General features: G+C 53.4%; 1 protein-coding gene across 11 annotated transcripts in view; it reads right to left on the reverse strand.

Annotated features, from left to right (window-relative positions):
* FNBP1 (formin binding protein 1) overlaps positions 1–25,976 on the reverse strand; it is a 92,039-nt gene that overhangs the window by 27,635 nt on the left and 38,428 nt on the right. For all 11 annotated transcript variants that reach the window (XR_013999859.1, XM_081151467.1, XM_081151466.1 and 8 more), the window contains 4 exons: positions 25,109–25,165; positions 24,216–24,363; positions 15,196–15,258; positions 13,678–13,782 (listed from right to left, as the gene is read on the reverse strand). Coding sequence is in view for 10 of the 11 variants with exons in the window: in XM_081151467.1 (XP_081007593.1) it covers positions 13,678–13,782; positions 15,196–15,258; positions 24,216–24,363; positions 25,109–25,165 (373 nt within the window). In the remaining variant the exon portion in view is untranslated. The remainder of the gene's footprint in view (positions 1–13,677; positions 13,783–15,195; positions 15,259–24,215; positions 24,364–25,108; positions 25,166–25,976) is intronic.

Below are 25,976 nucleotides of genomic sequence, written 5' to 3' on the forward strand. Positions count from 1 at the left end.
GCACGTTAACTCATAATAGTTTCCTGATGGCCTTTACGCTGTTTAAACTCTTCGTATTAATTTTTTTTGTTTTAGAGAGAGAGGGAGAGGGAGAGAGAAACATTGATGCGAGAGAGCAAAGCATCGATCGGCTGCCTCCTGCACGCGCCCTACAGGGGATCGAGCCCGAGACCCGAGCATGTGCCGCGACCGGGAATCGAACCGGTGACCTTCCGACTGAGCCCCACCGGCTGGGCATCCTTTACGCTGTTTATCTGCAGTAATTCTGGCACGTAATCGGCCACCAGGTGTGAACTGTGGAAGCACCCGAAACAAGTGGCCACATGTAGGAAACCGAGCCTGGGAAGGCAGCTGAGTAACAGAAAACAGGCCGGAGAGCGCCGCCCGAGGGCAGGGTCCGCCTCCGTGTTAGCGGGAGGGCTCTCCGCGAGGTTTCCTCGAGGGCCAGGGCTGGGCACAGATGGCAAAGCCCACGTGTTTCTCCAGCCTCCCTCTTGCTCCCTTTTACAAAGGACAGAGGAACACTTAAAAGCAGCAAAACACTGTTGTCCATTAAGCTCTGCAAGGCCACAGCAGGGAGACAGGACCGTCTTGTCCTTGATCCCAGCACCCATCTGCTTTGAATTAACCCTCACTTTTGAATCCCGAGCCCAGGAATGTGCCATTGTCCTGACCAAGTTTTAAGACGGAAAAATCTATTTTTGTTTAGCAAGCTGTGGTGTTTATTTTACAATGGGAAGAGCCGGCTTAATCAGTTACTTATTATAACAGACTTATTTTTAAAAATATCTTTAATAGTATTTTCAAAAATGTGTCTGGAGTAAGAGGCCAGTGACTGGTGTTTTAGAAAGGGCATTGCCTCGTGCTGGTGCTACCTGAGGATGAACGTTCACTGCTTCTCACCTCTTTTTAAGTCAGCCTAAAAATAACCGCTGTCATCTCAAAGAGGTGAGCAGTTCCCTCCGAAGCCCGACCGTCAGCTTTTCCCCTTGATTAAGTTTTCCATTCTGGTTCTAAACGACACCGAGTCTTACAGCAGCATGTCGGCAGGGCAGGGAGAAGTGCAGAGTATTGGGCTCTTTTTGTTTTGTTAAATGAGAGTCACGGAATTTAGAGATAACCTAAAAACACCGCAAAGGACGACGGCTGGAGCCTGTCGGTCACAGGCGTCTTTGAATGAGACCTGGACCACTTTCACTTTTGATTACAGAGACTGAGTTTAAACTTCAGACTTTCTGAGACAAGCCTTGGGAATCTCCCCAAATAAATCCAAGTAAAAGGAGGTACTGTTTACACCTGAGTTCCCTGCTGGGCAATCCTTTCTTCTTTAAAATTATTTATTGAATTTGTTGGGGCGACAGTGGTTAATACGGTTATACAGGTCTCAGGTGCGCCGTCTGGAACGCACCGTCCGTGTCCTGCACTGTGCTCACCACCCAAGGTCAAGTCTCCTTCCGCCCCCTGGGGCGATTCTTAATAGGGCCCAACCCCACATCCTGCCTGAAAGGTCGGACCCGCAGTTTCTAAGTAAAGGAAACAATGTATCAGAAACTGAACCGCCGCCCAGTGCTTCCAAATCCGAGCAGTTAGTTTAAACACAAAATTACTGTAACGCATCTAGATTATTAGCACGGACAACGTGCGGGGCCGACTCAGCCCGACTTTTTCCTTCCTGTTTCAAATATTAAGGAGAGACGGACACTGCTGGCTGGGTCTCGACGGTCACAGCCGAGAATATACGGGGCGCTAAGGAACGCCTCACTTCCACATAGGGAACGCGGCGGATCTGCTTACCAACGCAGACCCTCGTGTCTTTTACCAGGGCCGCTTATGGCTTTTGACCTTTTATTTTATTTTATTATTATAAAATAAATCCTCACCTAAGGATATTTTCTTCCATTGCTTTTCAGAGAGTGGAAGGCGGGAGGGAGAGGAACATCAATGTGAGAGAGACACGCAGACTGGTGTGGCTCAGTGGTTGAGCATTGGTCCAGGCACCAAGAGGTCGCTGGTTTGATTCCCAGTCAGGGCACATGCCCAGGTTGTGGGCAAGATCCCCAGCAGGGGGCGTGCGGGAGGCAGCTGATTGATGTTTCTCTCTCTCCCTCTCCCTTCCTCTCTCTCTAAAAAATAATTTAAAAAGAATATTTAATAAGGGAAAGTGAGAGCTGTATTATAATTTAAATTTTTTTGGTTTCCAAAGCAGTATTTACGGCATAATTCCATTATTGTAAAAATACAAAACATTAATAATGATCACTTCTGTAAGAGTGATTAAGAAACATCTTATTTTGCCAAAAAGATCAGTAAAAGAGACACATTTTAATGCTGAATTCCAGAAACAGTGAAAGATTCACGAGGTATGGCTTGCTTTTGAGGTCCAAAAAGGGGAAAAAAAAAAAAAAAAAAAAGCCCTGAAAAGATAATGCAGTAGGAGGGTTACTAACAGAGGAAGGGATGAAAAAGCTCTCTGTCTGAGCAGTGTTGTTGTATGATAAATGGCATTGTTCAAATTTCCCAGCAAACTGTTGCATCTAGAATACATTTCCAAGTTCAAGACTAAGAACGCATTTAAAAATTCCTATTCAGACAGAGAGCTGGGAGTTTTTGTTGGAGCCTTCCAGGCCGGGAACTTGCCAAAACAATGCGTCTGTCTTTGATAAATTATAAGGGCAGCTAAAATACAAAACAGAGAAAAACTTCAAAATAAGTTAACCAAAGAAATATGCTCGAAATATTCCAGCAATTTCCTGAATTTTTTTTTTTTTTAACAGTCTTACAACTTCGAGCCCCAGCCTGGCAGGTTCCTTTGGTGCACAGTCACTGAAACAGGAGAGGATATGGGAAGAGAGCAAATGAGACCAGCATCTCAATCCCACACGGGCCATTCACTTGCTAAACAGTTTTAAGAAAAGGCCTTCTGTTCCCCTACACCCTGGTTGCTTTATTTGAAAAGTAGAATTCGAAATATCTGTTTACTCAAGGTGAGTGACAACTTCTGCTAAAAGGGAAACCAATGCTGACACTGTTCATCCTGATACTGGCACAACTCCAAGGTGGGTCGGTCAGAAGAAATTTGGTACGAGCTCAGAGGCGCCTAAGGCTCTTCCCCTTCCCTGGTTTCTAATGCATTGTCATTGGCAGGAGACTGGAGTTTTCGGTTCTGGTAGGTTCAAAATGATCTCTCTCTCTTCCCCTTCTCCCCTTAATAAATAACCTCGCCACAGAAGGACAACCACAAGGTTTCATATACATACGGCTGACGATAACAGCCCAGATTCCAGAAAGTTAACGCCTACGTGATCACCATTCTCCACTGCGATGGAGTTGCTGAGGAAAACAAAAGCACTAAAAGCACTTTGTAAATACAGCTCTAGAATATATATATGTCCCCAAGAAGAGTAGGAAAAATATCCATGATACATACCCCAAGGGAAATAAATGAATTACCATCCTTGAAGTTCTGAAGAAATCTGAGGTGTCTGGAGGTAGGTTAGCGGTTGTCCACCCTTATTACCCAGGTCACAATAGATTTTAGGCAGCGGTGTTTAATACTAAAAATCTTACATGTGTTATTCAGTATATACTATCAATGAGCTCAAGACGTAAGATCACAAACCCTTCCTCTATTTCAACCTCAGTGTTAGTTTTCTCTGCTCTCCTTGAAGGGGGGCGACACCTAGCAAAACTTCTCTAGTGACCAGACAAGACAGCCGGGAAGTTTGTTTAGGTCCCAGGCTATGGGGTGGAGTGGAGAAAGAGTGTATCTGAGAAACAAAACCTTAAACTTGTGTGTATTATACAGATGGCACAAGAATCCCAAACCCAAGTAATTAACATGTAAATTAGCTCCAGACTACCTGGTAGAAACAAATATGAAACCTTGCTGGGGTGGTGGTGGTGGGGGGGGAGATACTCGCACAACCCTGCTTTTATGGGATTCTCAGAGAAAGAAAAAATCCCCGTTGCAGATAGGCTCAGACAAAAAAAGACATAGTAATGATCATAAATGCACAAGGAAATAAACCAACACGAGAGCTAATGCAATAGATAGAAAATGATCACCATAAGAACTTGAGCTAAAAGAACAATTTGAAAGAAAAGATATAAGACAAAAACATTTAAAATGATTAAAAAAATAAAAGAATCAATAAACATCACAAGATGATAATAAAGAGCATGGGGAGTAGACCAAGAAGTTTCGCACACAGCTAATGTGAGTCCCAGAACCAACAATTTTCGAGAATGAGAAACAGGCAGTATTTGAAGAGTTAACACCTGAGAGTTATCCTACATCACAAAAGGAAGACATCCTCCAGGGAACCCCAAGCAGAGTAAATAAGAAATAAAAAAGTCTGTACTTTGAGACATCATGGTGATGCCACGCAGTACACCGGAGGCAAAGACAGGGCCTTCACAACCACAGAGGAAAGTAAAATAAATATCTACCAGGTAATGCAATTAAGCAGACAGCCAACTTCCAGAGGGGAATGATCAATGATAAAAGACAATGGAATGACATTTGCAAAGTGTTTAGGGAAAATAATTGCCAGCTTAGAATTCTATACCTAGCTAAACTATCACATTAGAGCAAGGGAAAAATAAAGGCATTTCAGACAAACAACAGAGAACTTAATCCTCACAAACCTTCATGGGGAAAAGTAAAACCAACCCATTATCCAGGAAGGAGGAAATCTAAACCAGCAAGAAATATTATGCAAGAAGCAACAACACTTGGCCTACATTACCACATGGCCTCAGCTGTGTGGACAGATAGGGAGTCAATGGCTGCTCGCCGCCCCCCTTCCTTTTGCTGGTTCCTGTCGTTCCTCATCAGGTACAGTCCCTGCCCCTCCCTATTAGGTCCCCGATACTGAGGCCTCATGGCAATTACTATGTGTCCTCTTATTCCAACCCACTATCACCCGCCTGGCTCTGTGGGCAAACGCAGCAGCTCACAGGAAAGAGCTCATTTAATATAATCCGGGGGAAAAGCCATATGGTGCCCTGGCAAAAACACTGAACTTGAGGCAGGGAAAAGTGCTTTGGTCTTGGCTGTACCATGCCAGCAGGGCCACTTCGGGCTCGTGGTATTTGACATTTTATAGCCTTACCCTTTTTATCTACAAGGGGATAGAAGAGTGATGGGGAAGATGGAAACCCTTTTGGAAAATATCAAACACAGTTCCGGGGCAGGTTTTTTGAGAAGCTGGTCCAAGAGCATTTTGCTTTTAAACATCAAGATCCGTTCTCATCTGACCTCTCCGCCCAGACCCTGCTCGGTCCCCTGCTCTGTCAGGCAGGTGGGTACCTGCAACGCGCTTTCCTCGGGGCCCTGGGCGAAGTTCTCGCCACCTCGGTCGCGCTCTCTGTTCCTTCTTTTCAGTTTCTACCCAGTTCTCCTCCTCAACTCCCAACTCCGCCTTCGGACCTATCCCAACAAACGGTACTCCGCGCAGAGCCTTTTCAGAGGCAGCATCCGCAAACGACTTCTGAGCTGCTCGTGTTTGCCGGCCACAGAGCCAGGTGGTTACATACGTGATGTGCCTCAGTCATTCCTTAACTGCTATTGCTCCGACGACCTTCCCCGCGGAGTCTGGCATGGAGCATGTGGTAAACTTTTTTTCTCCAGCTGACCCAAGTTTTCCTTGTCTCTCCGCTTCATCATTATTTGCTCATTGGGGTCCTCATGAAAGGCATCTGTTGTAATCCTACAGCTGCTACACACTAGTTGTTCAATAAATATTCTTGTAGAAATGCCCAGATGCCTGGAATGTTCAAAATATACTCCGCTGATTCACGGTAGATTGAAGGGAGGAGAATCGAGGAGGGAGGAACCAGAAGAAATCCAAGGAGGAGGTCACAGGCAGGCAAAATTCAGAGGACACCAGTCGTCTCAACTAACAAACTGAAGTCCAAAAATGGGCCCCTACTTTACACATGTCACGTACCACTGAAGCCTCACAACCAGCCCCTGCCGGGTGTAATATTATCTTTATTTTATAGAACAGAAAACAGACTCAGATTAAAGAAATTGCCTCACGTCATTCCATTAGCGAGGGGTAGAAACAAGATCTGAATTCCCCTCTAGGAAGGATCCATGCTAGGAACAAGCTCTTGGCCAAGCGAGACCACTTAGTATCAGTAAAAACTAAAATGTTATTGAATGAGTTGCCATATGAAAGCCGTTAGAACAGAGAGGGGAGCTTAGCAGGTGCCAAGTGTTCGAAACTACACACACACACACAAAGTAAATAACATTTAACTTAGTTTTTATTTTTATTTCCTATTCATATTCCTATATTCATATCATATGGATATTTGTATTCATATATTTTATTTAATTCATTTTAAAAAATATGTTTAATTGATTTTAGAGAGAGGCGAAGGGAGAGGGAGAGATAGAAACATCAACGAGAGAGAAACACTGATCAGCTGCCTCCTGCACGGCCCCAACTGGGGATCCGGCCTGCAACCTGGGCCTGTGCCCTGACCGGGAACCGAACTGGCGACCTCTTGGTTCCTGGGTCGATGCTCAACCACTGAGCCACTCTGGCCAGGCTATTTAATTCATTTTTATCTTCAAGTCTAGGGTATAAGAATGACCATCATCTTACTTGGCTCTGCTGGTATCTGCATGTTAACTTAGAGGTTTGGTAATGATTACGCTTTCAGGAGTATCCAAGCGAAGCTAAGGTAGATTCTCACATCAACGTTTTAATGCAAATGAAATGCATACTGGAAATATTTCACTCTGGAGGCTTTCGAAAGTGTTTAGTCTTCACGTGAATTCACTTTGGGTAGCACCCCCAATATATCTGATATGCTAAGATTTTGACATTTTATCTTTCCTGTTTCTTTTTAGATGCTTATTTAACCAAACTCAATTTGTTGTATAAAAAGCACTTACTGCAAAAACAAATAAAAGTGAAGGCCAACCATAGAGACAGTAACAACTGCTGGAGAAGGAACTGAAACTAGGAGCTGACTACATAAGAGAAAGTCTCTGTGAAGCGTGTGGCCACAGTACATAATTTTATGTTTCAACATTCCTGATCACAAAATTCATTTTTAATGGTAAAGTGAATATTAGTGTCATGGCCTTTAAAAAAAAAAAAAAATCTCACCCTACGAATATTCATTCATGACACAGATCAAAGCTGTGTCGGGTTTGCAAATGTAAAGCATCTATTCCACATCTAGTAACTGGAGAAAATTTCCACTAGGTTCTACTTCCCAGGTTCCCTGCCAGAGGAAGAGAGCATATGTATCATTGCTCAGGACAAACAGGAGGAACTGAAACAATGAAACCACTCAGGATGTCCATTTAGCACAGACGTCCTGCGAGGCGAAACAAACAAAGCTCCGGCTCTGCAGCGAGGGCTCCCGACCGGACAGACAGAAACAAGACGGTAACAAGTGTCCTTTCTGGAACCTTTCATCTGAGCACCGACCCACCTGTAAAAGACAGTCACGGCAACAGGGTTCATTTTTGACACTGTCTTTTTAACTCTAGACTTTCCTTCTGCAAATAAAAAGCATTTCAAACTGAGAGATCAAACTGTAGTTGCAAAATGTATTTCCTGAATTCATACTAACCACTTCCTCTTTTCTTCTTCTTTTTTTTTTTTTTTAAAATTGTTTCCTAAGTTGTTACAGTGAACAATTCTTCTGGACATTTTCTACGAAGCAGATCTGGGGAGAGCACCGAAGGTATTAACATGTCCAATAAAGATGTCAGCTTCCCAGTCACCGCGAGGGCAGAGGGAATACTCAGTGGTGCAGCTCCTTATACGTACAACAGCTCCAGCAGTCGTCTCGCTAGAGGCTGTTTCCCCAAATGGTCAAAACCCTGAGCCCGCTGCTCCCCAGCTGGCTCCCGTTAGGACGGGGCCTCCGCTGCCCTCTGGTTCCAGCCGAAGCAAACTCCCGACTCCTCCATTTCATTGGTTTCATCGAGACAACTGCCAGACCGATGACCACTCCAAGTTAACTCCTTTACACTTGCTTAAAAGGGCAGAGATTCTTTGCTCTAACTATATTTTTCCCTTAAAAATATTCCACGGAGTAATAAATGACATAGACGCCAGCACCTGTGCCTGTGGCGGCTGCGGGCCACGAAGGTCTGGCGCGCTCCCTGGACTCTGCCCTCCTTCGTGGCTCAGGGCCTCATATTCTGCCTCGGTGCCCGCAGGGACATCTACGTAGAACTTAGAAGCTAATGATGTTCCACGCCAAGTATTTTTAGAAGCCATAATATCACACGAAAATGGAATTTTAAAATGCCCCGAGAAAGCGATACACTGTTCTAAGTGCTCATGGCCAGGATTTTAATTCAATTTCGCTTTTCAAACATTTCCTCAAATCGGGTTATATAACAAAACTCATGATTGAGCCGAACAAAGAAGCCTCTCGCTTTGCACAGACATCCCTTCTGCACAGTCAACACTCGGGCTGCAAATGGGCCAGAGCAAAGGAGCCGGCTTAACCCTTTCGCGGTCAACAACCACCGAGGGTCACTGGGGCCGAATGAGACGAGGCCTGTAAGAGGAGAAACTGATGCCAGGCCTCAGGGAGCATCGCTGGGCCTCCCTGGCAGCGTCGGCAGCCACTAGGACTGGTGACTGCAGCCCGGGCCAGACAATACCCTATTCTGCGTTGGAAATTATGTAAGGCCGAGTCACAGGGCAGGGGCGGGCGACAGAAAGGGGATTTTTCACCCCGGGCCTGGAGCCGTCTACCGCGTGCACTTGGGGAACACTGCGCTCTCTGTTTGGAAATATTAGTCCACATTCCACTCGTTTTGATAACCTTTCCCTTCTCAGCCCAGCGCCACGCCGGGCGGCAGGTACGGCCTCTCCCCGGCCTGTCCAGCGTGCCGCTGTGCCAAAGCCAGGTGACAGGGAAAACCCGACTTCCAAGTCCCTGTTGCCGCAATGCCATTCGAGAGTCGTTTAGGGGCCAAATGGGGAAATCTGCCAGACGGCGAACTAGGTATTAGGGGGGAAATGAAAGGCGTGCTCCTGAGGGTCAAGGACCGTGTGGTCACGCGTTGGTGCCCGTGGCACCGTAACGCCGCGCGAGACAGGCAGGGAGAAGGGGCAGGAGCGAAGGAAAGGAATGGGAACATCTCACGGCTTAGGAATTCTGCCCACACGCTCAGGGTTTTTTGAAAAGGAGAAGCCCAGCCCGGCCGGCGTGGCTCAGCAGTTGAGCATCGACCCAGGAACCAGGAGGTCGCGGGGTGGCTCCCAGTCAGGGCACAGGCCCGGGTTTCGGGCTCGATCCCCAGCAGGGGGCGGGCCGGAGGCAGCCGATCGAGGCTTCACTGATGTTTCTCTCTCCCCCTCTCCTTTCCTCTCTCTGAAATCAATTAAAAAAAATTTTTTTAAATAATATAAAAATGAGAAGACCATGAAATCATGATTCCATTAGAAGTCCCTTAAATGATTATATATATATATATATATATATATATATATATATATATATATATATATATAAAAAGTTCTATAACGCATTTTGGGGGCCATGTGAAAATAGAAAGACCAGGTTCAGAATTTCGTTGGATAAAAAGCTGTACCGAGCAGAAGCAAACTAAGAAAAAAAAAAAAGATTCTTGTAATACAAACTAATGGCTACCTAGAATTCTGATTCCTTAAAAGTAATCTCCAGTCCGCATGCGGCCTGAAACGCGGGCCTCATTGGAAGGTGCCCTCGCCCATGCTCCACACGCCACGCTGTCCAGCGGGGGGGGGTCTGGCCCAGGGCTGCCCCGCAGCCCGGGTGTGTCACATCTCAGCTGCGTCACTTCATGACTCCCCAAGCTGGGGATCCCGCTGGCACTGAGTTGGCGCCAGTGACCATCGGTTGACCGGTTTTGTCAGGTTCCCTTGCAGCCCTTCAGCTTCCCAATACCCTAAAACAGGGAGCAAGGGCTGTCTTTCCGCCTCACAACAGGGGAGGGGGGAAACGGTCTGGTTTTACCTTCAACGTAAGCACACGGGTCACGGGCCACAAGGCGACCTGCTCCCACGGGGTCTCCTACACGCCCGGGGGGACCGACCCAAGTCGCGAGGACTTGTTTAAAGCCTTCGAGCTCAAAGCTGTCCGACAGCTGTGTCTGCGCAGAGGACAAGAGGCTGCATGGCTGCTGGGCTCCGGCCCCAGTAAAAACCCCTCCACTGGGCGTATCCCCTCGCCTCCCCGCTCCCCGGGGGGCCTGGTGTCCTGCCGGCTCCCATACGTGCACCGGCCCGAGGGAAGCGGCCGGGGCTTTCTCAGGCCTGCTCCCTACGTGTAAATGTACTTTCCGTTGCACTGGCTCCTGCAGGACAGCACACGCCCTCCTGTAAGCAAATCGCTACCCACCTGGTCACACACTGAGCACCGGATGCAAAGCGAGCGCCCGCCGATGTCCCGCGTGGACGCGGGCGGGTTCTGGGCCGAGTGGGCGCGGAGCGCGTGGACGGCCCGGCTCCAGTCCCTGGGTGGGACGGTCCCAGGGTCACTCTGCGGGTCGTCAGGTCTGACCTAACGAGAATCTGCAGAGCTCTGCACCCGGGAACTGGAGAATGTGCAGGCTTTTCAATCACTCACAGAACGTTTACAGCAACGCACCACGGGCGAGGCCATAAAACACGCCTCAGCAGCCATAAAGTGTGCTCCTAAGTCAGTCACAGGAGAGACCGAATAGCAACAGAAACGAAAAAGGTTGGGAAATGAACAGCAATAACAGTCATCACACACGTCAGAGTTCGGGGGCTGCGGACAGATCAGCGCTCACGTGGGAAGCTGGTTAGAAAGGGAGAGATGTTGAGATGAGGCGACCACCCCAAGAAAGAAAAGCTTTAAAGGACCTTAGGAGAAATCCAGAGACGGCGCCAGACAAGGAAGGAAAAAAGAAACTAGAAGAAACAGGAAAGAGGAATAGAAAAGAGAAGTTCGTTCCACAGGCACAAATTTTGGTTCTTGAAAAATCATAACAAAAGCGATTTTAGAAAAGTGACCCCAAAAAGGGGGGAAAGGTATAAACAAACAACATTAGCAATAAACCGACATATGCAGCAAAAATTAAGGCGAGAGGACAGCCCGGGCAGCGTGGAGCCGAGACGCGTCAAACCTTACGGTGAAACGGGCATTTTCTAGAAAAGCACGGCCCCAGGGCCCACGGGCGCACAGGCACTGAAGGCACCGAACCGGGACTAGAAACTCCCCCGATGCAGCGTCGGGAAGATTTAAGAGCTGTTCACTGCACCTTCCATAGAGCACGTCCGAAAACAGAGCGAGGGTTTCCTCCGAGGCCGGCGAGCAAAGCGAACTGGAGGCGGCGGGGCAGTCACGGCCGGCCTCGGGCTGGAGGCGCAAGGGGCCGGGCCGGCGTGGACAGGACAAGGCGCGGCGCGCCCGAGGCCCGCTCGGTTCACCAGGGGGAAGCCGATGCACGTCGCCCGTCCCACCGGCGGACGACAGGAAGCGCAAGGTGTGTTTGGTGATATTCAGCATCACGTCGAGCTTAAGGAAAACCACCTCTGGCGAAGCGGGAACCGCAGGGAAGCCCCGACCCAGGTAACGGGAGCGCGGAAACCGCGCTGAACGGGCTCGTCCCGGCGCCCTTTCGAAGGCAGCTCCGGATGACGGGTCCCGCCGGCCCAGCGGCGCGGGGTAGGACATGAAACACGAGGCGTGAGGACGGAAAGGAGACATAGAATCTCCGTCCTCTGCCGGCGACAGGGCTGCCTCAGCAAGGCGCCGAGCCCACGGAAGTCGCGTGTAACCCGCTCCACCCGAGGAAAATGGAAAACAATCTCCCATGGAAACAAGCAAAGCCAGAAGAGATGAACCGAGCCCGGGCCGGTGTGTCCCCGCTGGTTGGGCGCTGTCCCCGCGCACCAAGAAGTCGATGGCGCGGGCCGGGCGAGGGCGCGGTTCGGGCGAGGGCGCGGGCCGGGGTGTGGGCTCCATGCCCAGCAGGGGGTGGGCAGGAGGCAGCCGGCCGATGACTCTCAAGGTTTCTCTCTCTCTCCGAAATCATTAAAAACATATTTTTTAAAAAAAAGAAATTAAATGAAAGTATGACTTTGTTTAAAGGTGGAAAAAAGACAACATTGTAAAATATACGCGGGAGACACACGCGCCAGCGCTGAAGCTACAAACGGCGAGGCGGTAACTAAAACCAATCAGGGGCAGAGCTGACCTCCAGGGCGGGGGAAGGACGGCCTGGGGGGGGGGGGACGCAAAGGCGCCCACGAGACTTCCTCTCTCGGGGCCGGGGTCCTCTCGTGAGTACGCTTCACCCCGGGTGAGAAGCAGCCCAGTACTCAGGAAACACCAGCAACGGCTCAACTCTGTGCCCCGCGTGCTCACAGCTGTACCCCGACTTTTGCCCCGCCCTGTGTGTAGGATACATAACTACTTTAAGAGAAGGTCCCGAAAGATAAAATGCCTTTTATTAACAACGGTTGGAGTTTTGAAATACTTCCCTCGCCCCTTTAGATGTTCGTATTTTCAGATATTTCTAAGAAAAGACCTTAGAGGTAATTTCCTTTTAAAAGCCTTTAAATGAGCAAAAATCACTCCAGTTTTACACTCAGGATGACAAAATATTTTATAAAGTACATACGTTTGTGCTAGATATGTTCCTGGACGTCTGTACTGATTTTACCTCATTTAATCCCAATTTTTAAATAAGCGTCGGGTCGATCTACTTTAATTGGGTAACATTTGGAACAGTTCGGGAAGCTGTCTGTTTTAGGAGAACTCGTGGTAATCTGTGGCCCCTCTACCCGCACGTTAGGGTGCCTTTTGGTAAACTAGACAGCCCCGCTCGAGATCAAAAGCAGATACGGAGCCTGCATGTTTCACTGGACTAGGCCCTCCGGGAGGGAGCAGGCTGCTACTCCCGGAGGCTGTAAGCAAGGGGCCTGGCGGAGCTGGACAAATAGCTAGACAGCTAAAACACACTGTTTTCCAACTCATCTCATCAGCGGGGAACCTGGCAGAAGGGAAACCACCTCTGAACAGATGGGCTCGTCCCCAGAGGCCCAGAGAGGCCGTGGCCGCCCCGCGGCCCTGGGCAGTAACGGGGGGCCGCTGCTACCCGGCAGCCCGATCTTGTCGACAGCCTCCCGAGGACTTTCCCACAAGAAAACCCAGCTTCCAGGGAGAAAACCCAGGGAGACGCGGGGCGGGCTCTGTGACGCTCCTGCTTGCCCACGCGAGTGCGCTCGGCGAGGTTTTGGCAGGATGGCACCTGCCGGCCCCCAGCCACGGCCTGTTACCGCCCCCATGTCACTCAGAAGGGAGGCTGGGGGAGCCCCCTCCTCTGCCTAAGGGAAGCCTCAGAGGCGGCCACACTCTCTCCAGGCTTCGAGCGCGAGGCTCTTTCTCTGAAAAGCAACCAGTGGCGGCCACAGTCTCTAGGTGCCAGCCCCTAGGCCACGCCCACGGTCTCCGTCGCCACGTGAGCATCCTGGTGACTCAACAAATCCTGACACTGATGGGTCCCCATGTTTCAAGCTTCGGGTCCCCACAACAGCTGACACAAATCGAAAACCATCCCTGGCTGAGAGGCCTTTTGCGGCCACATTGGAAAGGAGAACCTGGGGACCGACCCGGGGGGGGGGGCGCGGGGGACACTGAAAAGGGGAAGCGAGAGGAGGCCTCACTTTCACCTACCTTCTCAACGTCGGCTTTGGTGACGTTGATGTCCGCATCCATCTTCTCGAAGTGCTGCTGGGCCCGGTCGGCCTCCTTGCAGTCCCGCTCGAACCGGCGCTTGCTCTGGGGACAGAGCGGTGGTGGGAGAGTGATGGGCAATGAGGCCACGCGAGTCCTGCGCAGGGACTGACACCCAGGTCCCCCGGAGAGCACCCGCCCCTGAGCTGGTCCGCTGGGTCGGGCCTCAGGACGTGCTTTTACAATCCGCAGGCAGCCCTGGCCGGTGGCTCCGTGGTTAGCGCGTCGGCCCCCGAGACAAAGGGTCCGGGTTCGACTCCGGCCAAGGGCACGCACCTCGGTTGCAGGCTCGATCCTGACCTGCGTCAAGGCGCGTGCGGGAGGCAGCCAATCGATGTCTCTCTCACATCGATGTCTCTCTCCCCCCTTCCACGCTCTCTGAAAACTAATGGGAAAAAACCCTCGGTGAGGATTTAAAAAATAAATAAAATAAAAACGAAATCTGCACGTACGTTCACCCCCATGGCCTGATCTCTGTGCTTTCCACGTGGCTTTTAGAAAAATACTCTCTGTGAGCTCTTTGGGCTCAACAATGTGCTTCAGGTAAAGTTCCCAGAAACGCACCAGGTTCCAATGAGAGGAACCGCTTGGGGCGGTCTCTCTGGTGTTGTCGTGTGTTTCGTGTGTACCGATCAATGCAGGCAGGAATTCAGGCTGGGAAAGCAGCAGCCCTCCCTGGGCTGCCCGGGTCCCGCTCCCTGGGCTGCCCGCGTCCTGCTCCCCGACTGCCCGCGTCCTGCTCCCCGACTGCCCGGGTCCCCCTGCTTCCCAGTTGCCCGGGTCCCGCTCCCCCCCGACTGCCCGGGTCCCGCTCCCCCCCGACTGCCCGGGTCCCCCTGCTCCCCAATTGCCTGGGTCCCGCTCCCCGACTGCCCGGGTCCCGCTGCTCCCCGACTGCCCGGGTCCCGCTCCCTGACTGCCCGGGTCCCACTGCTCCCCGACTGCCCGGGTCCCGCTCCCCGGCTGCCCGCGTCCTGCTCCCCGACTGCCCGGGTCCCCCTGCTTCCCAGTTGCCCGGGTCCCGCTGCTCCCCGACTGCCCGGGTCCCGCTCCCTGACTGCCCGGGTCCCGCTGCTCCCCGACTGCCCGGGTCCCGCTGCTCCCCGACTGCCCGGGTCCCGCTGCTCCCCGACTGCCCGGGTCCCGCTCCCCGACTGCCCGGGTCCCGCTGCTCCCCGACTGCCCGGGTCCCGCTCCCCGACTGCCCGGGTCCCGCTGCTCCCTGACTGCCCGGGTCCCGCTGCTCCCCGACTGCCCGGGTCCCGCTGCTCCCCGACTGCCCGGGTCCCGCTGCTCCCCGACTGCCCGGGTCCCGCTCCCCGACTGCCCGGGTCCCGCTGCTCCCCGACTGCCCGGGTCCCGCTCCCCGACTGCCCGGGTCCCGCTGCTCCCCGACTGCCCGGGTCCCGCTCCCCGACTGCCCGGGTCCCGCTCCCCGACTGCCCGGGCCCCACTCACCGACTCCAGCTGCTTCCAGCAGGTCTCTATGTGCTGCTGGGCCTTCCGTCCGTCCTGAAAGTTCTGGAGGCGAGACGTGCACGGGGTCAGCACACCCCCTCCTCACAGGGACCCGAGGAAAACCCACCCGCCGAGGTAATGCCGGGGTGCTGGGCGCCCACACCTGCACCCCGAGCAGTCGGAGAGTTAAGAATGAAGGGAAATGAACCCGAGAGCCGCCCTGGGGCCCCGTCAAAACCTCGGGGGGATGCCGCAGTGATGGGTCCCGCGGCCCACGCCCCGAGAGGGACAGGGATGTTTTAAGACGAACCTCACTTAGGACTTTAACTGCTTCGGGACACAACTCAGGTGCCCCCCAATCCACACGCTCGCGCTGGACAAGTTGATGGTTTTTACCAGTCACAGAATCACGCAGCCACCGCCACGGTCAACTTGAGACCATTTACATCACCCCAAAAAGAGGCCCCGCACCTCCCAGCTGTCCCCCTCCTGCCCCCACCTCCCCGGCCCTGGGCACCCGCCCATCTGCGTCCCGTCTCTGCAGAGCTGCCTCTTCTAGACGTTTCGTAGAAACAGAATCTCACGCGCGGAGTCTTTCTGGCCCGCGCGCCCATCACCCGTCCCCTCGGCCAGCAAACGGCGTTCCCAGGCCCGCCCCGCGTCCCGTGTCGGTCCTCTGCCCTCCCAGTTGCTAGGCGGCATCCTGCTGGACGACACCACGTTGGTCCGTCCAGCGCATGGTGGGCTCCGGGGTGTTCCCGGCTCGGGGCTCCCACGAGTAACGCTGCTGGGCAGGAACGTGCGCAAAGGTTTGTGCGGACGGGTCAAGGTAAACGCGCCCCCTGCCCTCCGCAGAGGCCCGGAGGGGGCGTGTGCCTGGTGTGGACGCCAGGGGCCTGGACCAGGCTGAGCCTCAGAAACGTCGGGAGCGGGGCCGAGGGGAGAGGGCAGCCTTGCGGGCGGGGGCTCTGTCTGCGCGAGCCGGGGCGCGGGCGCCGACCATGGAAGCGCGTGCGGCGGAGGAAGGCTCCGGGGGAGGCGCCCTCCCGCCCTGCAGGTCACAGAAACTTGGGCGGCGGGGTGCGGCGGGGGTGGCGGGAGAGGGCCCGATGCTGCGGTCCTCTGAGCAGGAGCGCCGCGGGCACGTGCTGGTGTGTCAGACCCGACGCGGCCGCGACACGCTCAGGTGGGCCTGCCTGCCCGGACCATGCGGGCGGGCTCCTCGGCCCCTGGTCCTGTCTGCGTTGCACGGAAAGGGTCTGGCTGTCGGAGGGCGGGAGCCGATGTCCGCAGCACCCCCAGCGGAGATGCTCCCGGCTGGCCGGGCCCCTGGACCGAGGTCGCAGCTCTGGTCAGGCAGCCGCCAGAGCTGATCTAGGAGGTCCCCGTTCGGCTTCCCAAGCCCTGCGACCTGGGGCCCCCGGAGCTCCCAACCGTGTCCCGCCCGGGCCCTCAGCATCCCCACGGCTTTCTCTGAACCCTCCCCACAGCGACCAGCGACCGAAACGCTCCTTTCAATCAACCAGCTTCCTTCAGTGACCGGGCTGAATGTGCTGTGTTCTGACCGACAGGTAAGCATGGGGGGGGGCTGGCAGGGTGACGGAGGGGCAGGAACGGAGAGGTCCCTCCAGGTCCCCTCCGCGCAGCCTCAGAGCGTTTGCCTCCCCTCGTCAGATCCGGGGGCTCAGGCAGGTCACAGAAGCTAGCGGCTGCCGGGGGCCGGGAGGGGGAGCAGGTTGGCTTTGGAAGATCGGAGCTGCTTTATAAGGGAATGTTCTCGCCTCCTTGGAGCTCAGGTTCGCTGCTGTAAGTGCCTCTCACAGCAAGTCGGACCCACCAGCAGCTTCTCAGTGTCCAGGAGCCCAAGAGAGCGCCCGGGGCTTCGCTTTTTGGGGCCTCATCCCAGACGCAGGGATGCACAGGGCAGAGCGAGGCTGAGGGGAGGGGTAAAGTGAGGGTGGGGCTCAGGGCAGAGCTGGGAGAGCCTTGGACTTCGGGGGAGTAAAAGTGAGCAGGTTTCTGGGAGCCAAGATCCCTTACAGAGGGCGGAGGGAGCACGAGGGGTGCTCACGGGGAGGCAGGGGACAGGCTCGGGGACAGCCCGGCTCAGCCGTGCCCTTCCAGGGAGGGGCCTTCGGTCCCAAGAGTCCCGTCCGTTCAGAATAGGACTCCCCCCCCCCCCAGGCATGAGGACCGTCCCCACTCCGCGAGCGGGGCCACCGCGTCATGCGGTTTGCAGAAAAGTTTCACCATCCCCCAAATTTCACTCAGAGATCCGAAGACGGACCCACAACTCAGCCGACGGCGCTTTCTCACAACACGCTCCTGGGTGGACAGGAGACGACGCGCGGGACACGGGGAAAGGGAGGGCCCCAGGGAAGGCGGCCTCAGCTTTATCGTCGCAGGGACTTCTCTGGACAACAGTCTTCCAAACATGTCACGTTTCGGGAGCAGGAGGAACGGTTCTGACCAAAACCCCGCACGGTCACTCCCCTCGCCGCTCCTTCCTTTGACTGCTGTACAATAAACATGAATTTGCTTTGCAGGCGCAGCGCGGGCCTTGACCCGACTGGAGCGCCTTCTCCCAGGACGGGCTCCCGAGCGCGGTTCTGAGGAACTGAAGCGAATCATCCGGAAACCACACCGCGACCCTGTCGCTCGGGGATTCGAGAAAACCCCCAGGTGTGGGGGGTTCTCTTTCAAATCGTCTTTCTTTTTCTTTAAAAAAAATATCTTTATTGATTTCAGAGAGAGGAAAGGAGAGGGGGAGAGAGAGAAACATCAATGATGAGAGTCATCGATCGGCTGCCTCCCACACCCCCCGACTGGGGATCGAGCCCTCAGCCGGGCCTGTGCCCTGACCGCGAGTCGAATCCCGATCGCCTGGATCCTAGGTCCATGCTCAGCTGCTGAGCCACGCCCGGCCGGGCTCAAATTGTCTGTCACAGCGTGTGTCCTTCCGAAATTTATTTGGCTCCAACACACACACACACACACACACACAGTCGCTGCTGCTGAGGCCCCAGGAGACCAGCGGCTGGAACACAAGCCCTCCGGGCCTGAGCGTGCGCGGCCCACAGAGCGGTGGCTTTGGACGTTATGGGGCTCAAGCAGCCAGCCCGCCAGATGTGTTTGCTGTTTGCGGACAAACAATGGCAAACACATTCCTTTGGGGACACTGAGCGAGTGTGTCTAAGGAGTGTGCCTCCGAGCGCCGCACAGAGAGGGATTGTTCCCGGGGCCCCGAGTGAGGTCACCCCAGCTCCTCTCCTCTCTGAGTGGGGACAGGAAATACCGGCTCTGGGGACCCGGAGAAACTCCCGCTTTCTCCTGTAATAAGACGCTTTCGTGTCTCTCCAAACATAATAAGACTCTCAGAAATGCCTGATGGCATCTGGGGGGCACCTACGCTCACCCACTTTCGTTTCTACTTTCTGGCTGACCCTTAAAAATATACAGGTAAAATCCCCCTTCAAAATGTTTAGGAATTTTCCCAGTGACCGGGGGTAGCAGAGATAACATCACGGGGAAGCAGAGACAGGAGAGCGTTTCAGGAGCGTCTGCGGCTCTGCGGGGGATCCTGCTGGGGCCCAACAAACGGGGTGTTTATTTCTCCCACTACAGTACACCCCACCGTCCATTAATCCTCAAGACTCCTTGATAAAGCAAAATATGGCACTGACGTGAGAACAGCCACTTAAAAAAAAACACAAAACCTGGGGAAAAAAAAGAACAAGCCCTCAATTGAGGACAGTCGACCATCTGGAATTTTAAGTAAAACGCAGATTCCATAGATGAAAACAAAGGAGCACAAAGGCTTGAAAGGGGCAAAGCAAAAAGGGGGCGTCGGGAAAATACTCCTGTGACGAACGTTGTAACATCCCCAAAGCCCACCGGAGGCGTCCGGACAGGGCTCAGCCCCCGCACTGCCAGGCCTCTGGCGTGGACACGCGTGCGCACTGGGCGGGAACCGAGAGCCCCCTTCAGAGGGCTCAGGGGAGCGTCTCACCCCTCACCCCTCACCCCTCACCTCTCACTTAGGCCCGAAACCTAAAGCCCAGACCCATCGTGACACGAGTCACACTCTGCTGCGACTTAAGGCTTATTTCCCCAAACTCATTTATAATAAAAATACCTTCTCAGAGAACTTTTAGTTCCTAAAAGCCTCCTTCCCACCGTTGTGCGTGCTCAGGGGGCTTCGCTTCGCCCAAACGCCGACCGCCTGGCCCCGGGCAGGGATCCCTGTGCAGGGCCCAGGCCTGGCCCAGCAGCACCGGCCAGGTTTCCTTCACTCCCTGTCCTGTGTCCTTTCCCCACAGCCCCCCCGTTAGCCCCACGGTGGCTTCTGCCGCCCAGAACTCTCACATCCACAGTCCACTCGGACCCCAGGGGTCTTTTATCTGCTCTTCAGAATAATCCCTCCTTTCATGCTCCTCAAAATTCCAATTCCTCCAGGAATCCCAGTGAACTCTCAGGGTGATGGGATCTTAAAATGACCACGACCGAGCAGCAAATGACCTGTGTCCCTCACGCATCCTTTCCAAGGGTATAACGCTCTTACTTCCAAACCAAAACAGGGAGCATCGCCATCAGTACGCGTTCAGACAGGGTGCCAGGTGGCCCTGGCCGGTGTGGCCCAGCTGGTTATGCGCTGTCCCCATGCACCAAAAAGTCGCCAGATCAATTCCCAGGCGGGGCACATGCAGGCCGATGGGGGGCTGGGGACCTGCGGGTTTGTGCCGAGGGGTTGACAGGGGGCTGCACTCACAGCCCTGGGGTGTCACTCCCGCGGCTGCTGCGCTCCGGGCCCTCCTGACAACGGAACCACGACTGGGTAGGAGAGTTGGGTGGGACGAGTGTGCGTCTAGTAATCTGCACAATTCTTAGGCGAAAGGGAGGGTCTCGTTCAGCTCACGGGAGAAATGTAAACCCAGAGTCGCATCTCAAACGCACGACATCAAGGACAGAACTGAAGTATCCACAAGTGATCAGCGAGAACGTCTCTGGTTCAGCAGACCGATGGCTTTGCAGGCGGTAGAGCCGCAGCAGTGACAGGGCCGTTAACGAGCAGAATGCCACTGTCACGTGTCCTTTCGAAACAAAGGAGACGAGACAATGCACAACGCACCTTCTAGGCTTACAGTGGACCGGGCCGTGTGCTGTGGTCAGCGTCACCCACGCCCCAGGCCAGCAATGAGAGGCCGCAGGGGCCCTGCGTTCTGATTTACTAAGAAGAATGCAGGACCAGTAGGAAGGGGGAAGGGCTATGAGCACCCACGGCAGGAACCTAACCCCGTCCTGGTCTCGCATTTTCTTTCCACAGGGTCTGGTCTCAGACCAAAGCATCCACAGCTGAATCTCAGGGGGCTCACATCAACAAGAAATGGATCTGTAATGAGCTGGATCATATATATAAACTCTTCTTACCTTTTGCTTTCCTTCACACTCAAGCTTATCTAATTGCTGAAATCTCTTATAAAAAAAAAAAAATAAAATGTTCCAGACACACTGGACTCAGCCCAGGCTGCAGAGCAGCCTCACAGAAAACGAAGCCCCTCGCAGTTCACCAGTGGGACCTGCCCGATGCCTCACTTTAAGAAACGTTACAGCTTTCAGTATCCATTTTTAAACATTTCTGAAGCCTCGGGAGAAGAAAAATTAATGGCCAGTTCTAAATATTGTGGGGTCTTGTGAGCATTCTCTGAGGTTTATGGAAATGTGTGTGAGTCCCTGCAGGTATGGGACAGGGTGGGGGAAAAGTAGGTTTACAGTTGTTCGTGTGGAAAATAACACAATGATTAATGAACAGTAATACAGGAATAAACTCTGCTTTGCGCACTCGCAGCTGTAAACCTCCGTTTGCCCCACCCTGTGTGACCGTTTCCTCTAGAACTCAGATAACCGCTGCCAGAAAGTGATTCTGCTCCTGGCCAGCGGTTCCACCTGCCAGGAGAAGTGAACTTGGAGGTTCCCGTAAATGCTGGCCAGAGCCACCCGACCCCCCTCCGGAGCTGACAGCCACCCGACCCCCCTCCGGAGCTGACAGCCTCCCGACCCCCTCCGGAGCTGACAGCCACCCCACCCCCCCTCCGGAGCTGACAGCCTCCCGACCCCCCTCCGGAGCTGACCACCCTCCTGAACCCCCTTTGGAGCTTACAGCCTCCCGAACCCCCTCCAGAGCTGACAGCCTCCCGAACCCCCTCTGGAGCTGACAGCCTGCCGATCCCCCCTCCGGAGCTTCAGTCTCCACAAACCCCTCCTGTGCGGTGAGTGGACAACCCCAGACAGGCTCGAAGGCTGGAGCGGAACCAGACGCTCTCTAAAATTCTGTAATAACCTGATGCAATGTGCAAACACCGCTGGTGAGAGTGTGTTCACGATGCTTTTCATGGAGGGATACACCTCATAGCCACTCATCTCAGATGAGCCGACTCCCATCCCAGCCGGTCACCTCAGGGGCCTGGGCGTCTCATCTATACTCAGTTAAAGGCCATTAACCATATAAACGACCAACGCTTAATCAAGGACCATAACTCGTGCAGCTGTGACCTGATGTTCTCACTCTGGGGATGTAGCTTGGAGAAATAATCTCCATCTCACACGCGCAGAAAATAGCTATAAAAGCAGAGGGCTCACGGCAGTGTTGTTTCTAACTAACTAACTAACTAACTAACTAACTAACTAGTAAGAAACTGGTGATAGCCTAGAGATAAAATAATAAAGAATTAGTTACATGAATAATAATAGAGTTAGAATAGTATATAGCTACTACAATTCTAATAAGAAAAATATAAGTTATATTTATACTCTTAAATATTATATATATTTGTATATAGTTATAGAGATAAATATTTAGAGATAAATATTTTAAAATATAAAATGTATAAAAATATAACAGCTACTTACATGAAAGAGCAGATATAGAGATGTGATATATACCTATATCTCTGTCTCTCTATATATCCATAAATGACATGAAGAAGAAAACTTGGAAAACTTAGGATTTTTATATATAAGGCTTGTGAGATTTTGTTCTTTAATTCAGAGTTTTAGTAACATTTTAAAAAAATGTTGGCAAATAATAAATGAGTCACAGCACCTCACAAAACAAACAAAAAGGGAGAGTAAATAAAATACAGGTTCGTAGTGTATGTGTCACCTTAAACAGGTGATGAACACCGCGGTCACTACGAATTTGTAAAAATCTAGGAAAATTTAGCAAGTATCAAATTTCCAGCTTTTCCACATGAAACTAATCATATTCCCTCACGAAGAACTGTGGGCTTCCCACTTATTTCCACTCATTACCTCTGAACACCAGTGACTCCAGGATGTCGTCATATCCGCAATTTATGTTTGTCTACAAAAGACTGAGCCAGAGCCAAGGCCCTGCACTGTGTGCCCGGATTTACATGCACCCCAATTCTGGCGGCTGATTCCATCACCTCCAAACAGAAGGCGAACATCTTGCCACAAAAAAACACAAAAACCCACAGCTGCCCAAGTGGAGCCCGTCGGGCGCAGGAGCCAAGAGCCCTCGCCTCGGGCCTCCAGCGCGTGCTGGGCCCGCTGAGAACCGCCACCGGCTCAGACGCCAGCCAGGGAAGGGCCTCAGCATTGAGCTTTTACAGGGGGCAAGTCAGGGTTTGTTTACAGGATTTACTTCTAAAAAGCCAACAGAGATTCCTGCAGACGAGCCCACGGGCCCGTGTGTCAGGACAAGCGCCGGTTGTCCGTGTCATTATGTGAGCGAGCCGCAGGGTCCTATGGCCACGCGGCGTGCAAGGGACCTGCTGCAAACACCTTTCCGGAGGAAGCAGGGACGGCCGGCGCTCTCCCGTCCTGGGGACTTGCAGGCCCTCTGAGGAGCCCGCTGGCTCAGGGCCGCGTGGCCCCAAAGGCGGGTGCTCATCTCTCCCACCCGCCCACCTCTCCCCTACTTCCTTTAGCATCTGCCCGAAAAGGGAAGGAAACCTCCCCTTTCGCCTAGTGAGCTATTCTCACTGCAGCCGGGCTCCTGGTAGGGACCCATCTACTCAAACGCAGCGAATCCTAGACGGAAAGTAACCCTCTGCCAGGATCGGGAAGCGACCCTGGAGAGTCTCCATGCAGTGCACTTGAAGTCGCCCCTGCCGCAGACACTGAGGTATCACGCTGAGGGCCGAGACTGGCGCTCAAGCGAGACATCACTTCCACCAGCCACGAGAAACGGTAGCTGGAGCTAAAGCCTGGGACTCCCTAGCAACTCACAGCAGCAGTGGCGTAATTATTTTGGTTGTTATTATTTTAATGTCTCCTCCACGTCGTCAGCGGGCGCCCTGCCTGTCTCGCGGGTCCACGCACCTCCCGAGCACTAACAGGACTATTGCGGGCTCGGGGTTTTGTGTTAAAAAGGACAGCGCTGGAAAAGCAACTTTGGTACTTGATTGCTAACAAATTATTAAGCACCCAGCAAGCGATCAAAGCTCAGGGATACAGATCGTGGCTTAGAAATAAATCTCTTAGGGCAAATCTTGACTCTGAATACACTGAGTGTCCACGTTTCTCTCCTGTTCACAATAAAGGCCGTGGAAAGATTTTAACGGGTCAGGAGAAGCAGGAAGGTCGTGTTCATTACGCAGCGAGGAATGAACCAAGAGGTCACACGGGCGGAACCGAGGTCATCCTTCTGGCTTTTTAAAACTCCTGACGAGCATTTACTTGGATGCGATTTATCGCACGCAGCATACCCCATATCACATTGCTTACTCTTATACGCCTAACATCCTCAAATATATTTAAAATCCTCAATGGGATTGTTATTCTGGGGCCCACAGGTGACTTTCAGAGGGTCTATGGGGCCCTCGAAACTGTAAAGACCTAGAATCACTTCCTAGGAACAAGGTCCACAACTTCTATACGATCCTCTCTCAAAGGTCCCCTTTGGACCCACCATCTATGACTCCGTTTAATTGGAAAGTTTCTAGGGACCCCCCCCAACCTCTGGCCCACCTCTTGGGAAGAAAAAACAGGCCTCCTACCGCTTTCCTCTCCTGCTTCAGCTCCTGGACGTAGCGCGCTAGGCCCGCGACGATCTGCGAGGCCAGGTTCTCGGCGATGACCTCGTGCTGCCCGGCGTAGTCGTTCATCTCGTTCAGGGTGGACAGGAAGGCCCTGCACGCCGTGTACCTGCGGGGCAGAGCACACGCCGCGCTCTCAGACGGGGCCAGGCCCGGCTCGCGCCCGCGCTCCGCGCCGGCGAGCGGTCCCTCGGTTCAGGCTAATTTGCACCCGCCTCCCCCGGGAGGCTGAGGATTCATTACACGTAAGAGCGTTTCCTCAGGCCGGCTCAGGATTAATCACAGCAGGAGCACTTCACTGCGGAACTGAACCGCTCCGCGCAGGGCAACGGCTGGCTCCGTGAGCGCTGAGCCGGCGCGGCCCCGGGGCGCTCACGCCCGCCGGGACCCCCGACACCTCGGGACTGTCCGACGAGGCGCCTCAGCCCCACGTGTAATTCTGTTTATTGTGTCGAGATGACAATATTTGAATTAAATGAAATGTGTTTTTAAGAGTAGCTTCACCTGTTTCTTTTCACTCTTTCTATTTTTATTTACTTTATCCTTGAGAACATTACAGATGCCCCTGGACGAGACTCTGGACGTCACGAAGCCGCACCAAGGGTGCAGCACCCACAGTCCACGCCCGGGCGTCCGCGCTCCCGAGCCCCCCGCTACCCTCGCCGGGACCGCCTGCGACAGGTCCGCTGACGACGTTTCTGTTTTTCTCTCCCCCGATTTCAAAAGAGACACGAAGGTGGGTAGGGAATGCGACTGATTTGTGGGGCCCGCCCCTCCTGCCCCCTCCGTCCCCCCGTCCCCCCGCCATCGTCTCCGGTGGCGCAGAGAGGCTGCCGCGAGGGCGACGGACAGACCTGGACTCTTCCTCCTCCTTCGAGTTCCTCTTAGGCTGGTATTTCTTCGAAAGGTTCCTGAAACAAAAACGCAGACACGTCACCTCACACAGAGGGGTCCCCGAGAAACCAGGTCACGCCAGTGTTGTTGTTTTTGTAAGTGAAGGAAAATAATCACAAACTTCCACCGTGGACAACCCCGTCCTTCCTCGCGTCTTCCCGCGAGCGCCACGGCCCTGCCAGGAAGGGCGCCCGGCTGGCCTTGGCCTCAGGGCGGCCGGCGAGACCGGGAGCGGTCGCCAGCGGGCCGCTTACTGGCCGCGAAGACCCGACCTGGTTCACTGGCGAGCACGGGCCACGTGTGCCACGCGGTGGCCCCCACGTGGTTCTGAGCCGAGGGCGGTTTTTCTCACCAGGCCACCAAGCCCTCGCGACCATCGCATCGTGGTTTCAAATTCAAGGGCCACACTGCACTGTGCCCAAATGTTTAAATTACGAGTCACAGTGCCAAGGGCGGTGTCACGGCTGCTGGCCGCTCCCCCAAGAAGCGGATGAAACTGCCTGTAAGTCTTCCAAGGCGGCGGAGACAATTTGGGGGGGGGGGTTCATGCTATGACTTTTAACTAGAAGACCGCTAAAATCATTATTATTATTATTATTATTGTTACTTAGAGAGACAGGAGGGGAGGGAAAACCCCACGGATCTGTGTCCCACTCACCTATGCATCATTGGCCGAGTCCTGTGTGGGCCCTGACCAGGGATCGAACCGGGACCGAGGCCCGCGCTCCGCCACTGAGCCACGCTGGCCGGGCTGGCGCATGGTTTCAAACATTAACCATTTCTTCTGTTAACTATAATCAGCAAAGTGAAAACACCCCTTCTAAATTC

The sequence above is a fragment of the Miniopterus schreibersii genome, assembly GCF_964146895.1.
Source record: "Miniopterus schreibersii genome assembly, chromosome: 11".
Taxonomy (NCBI): domain Eukaryota; kingdom Metazoa; phylum Chordata; class Mammalia; order Chiroptera; family Miniopteridae; genus Miniopterus; species Miniopterus schreibersii.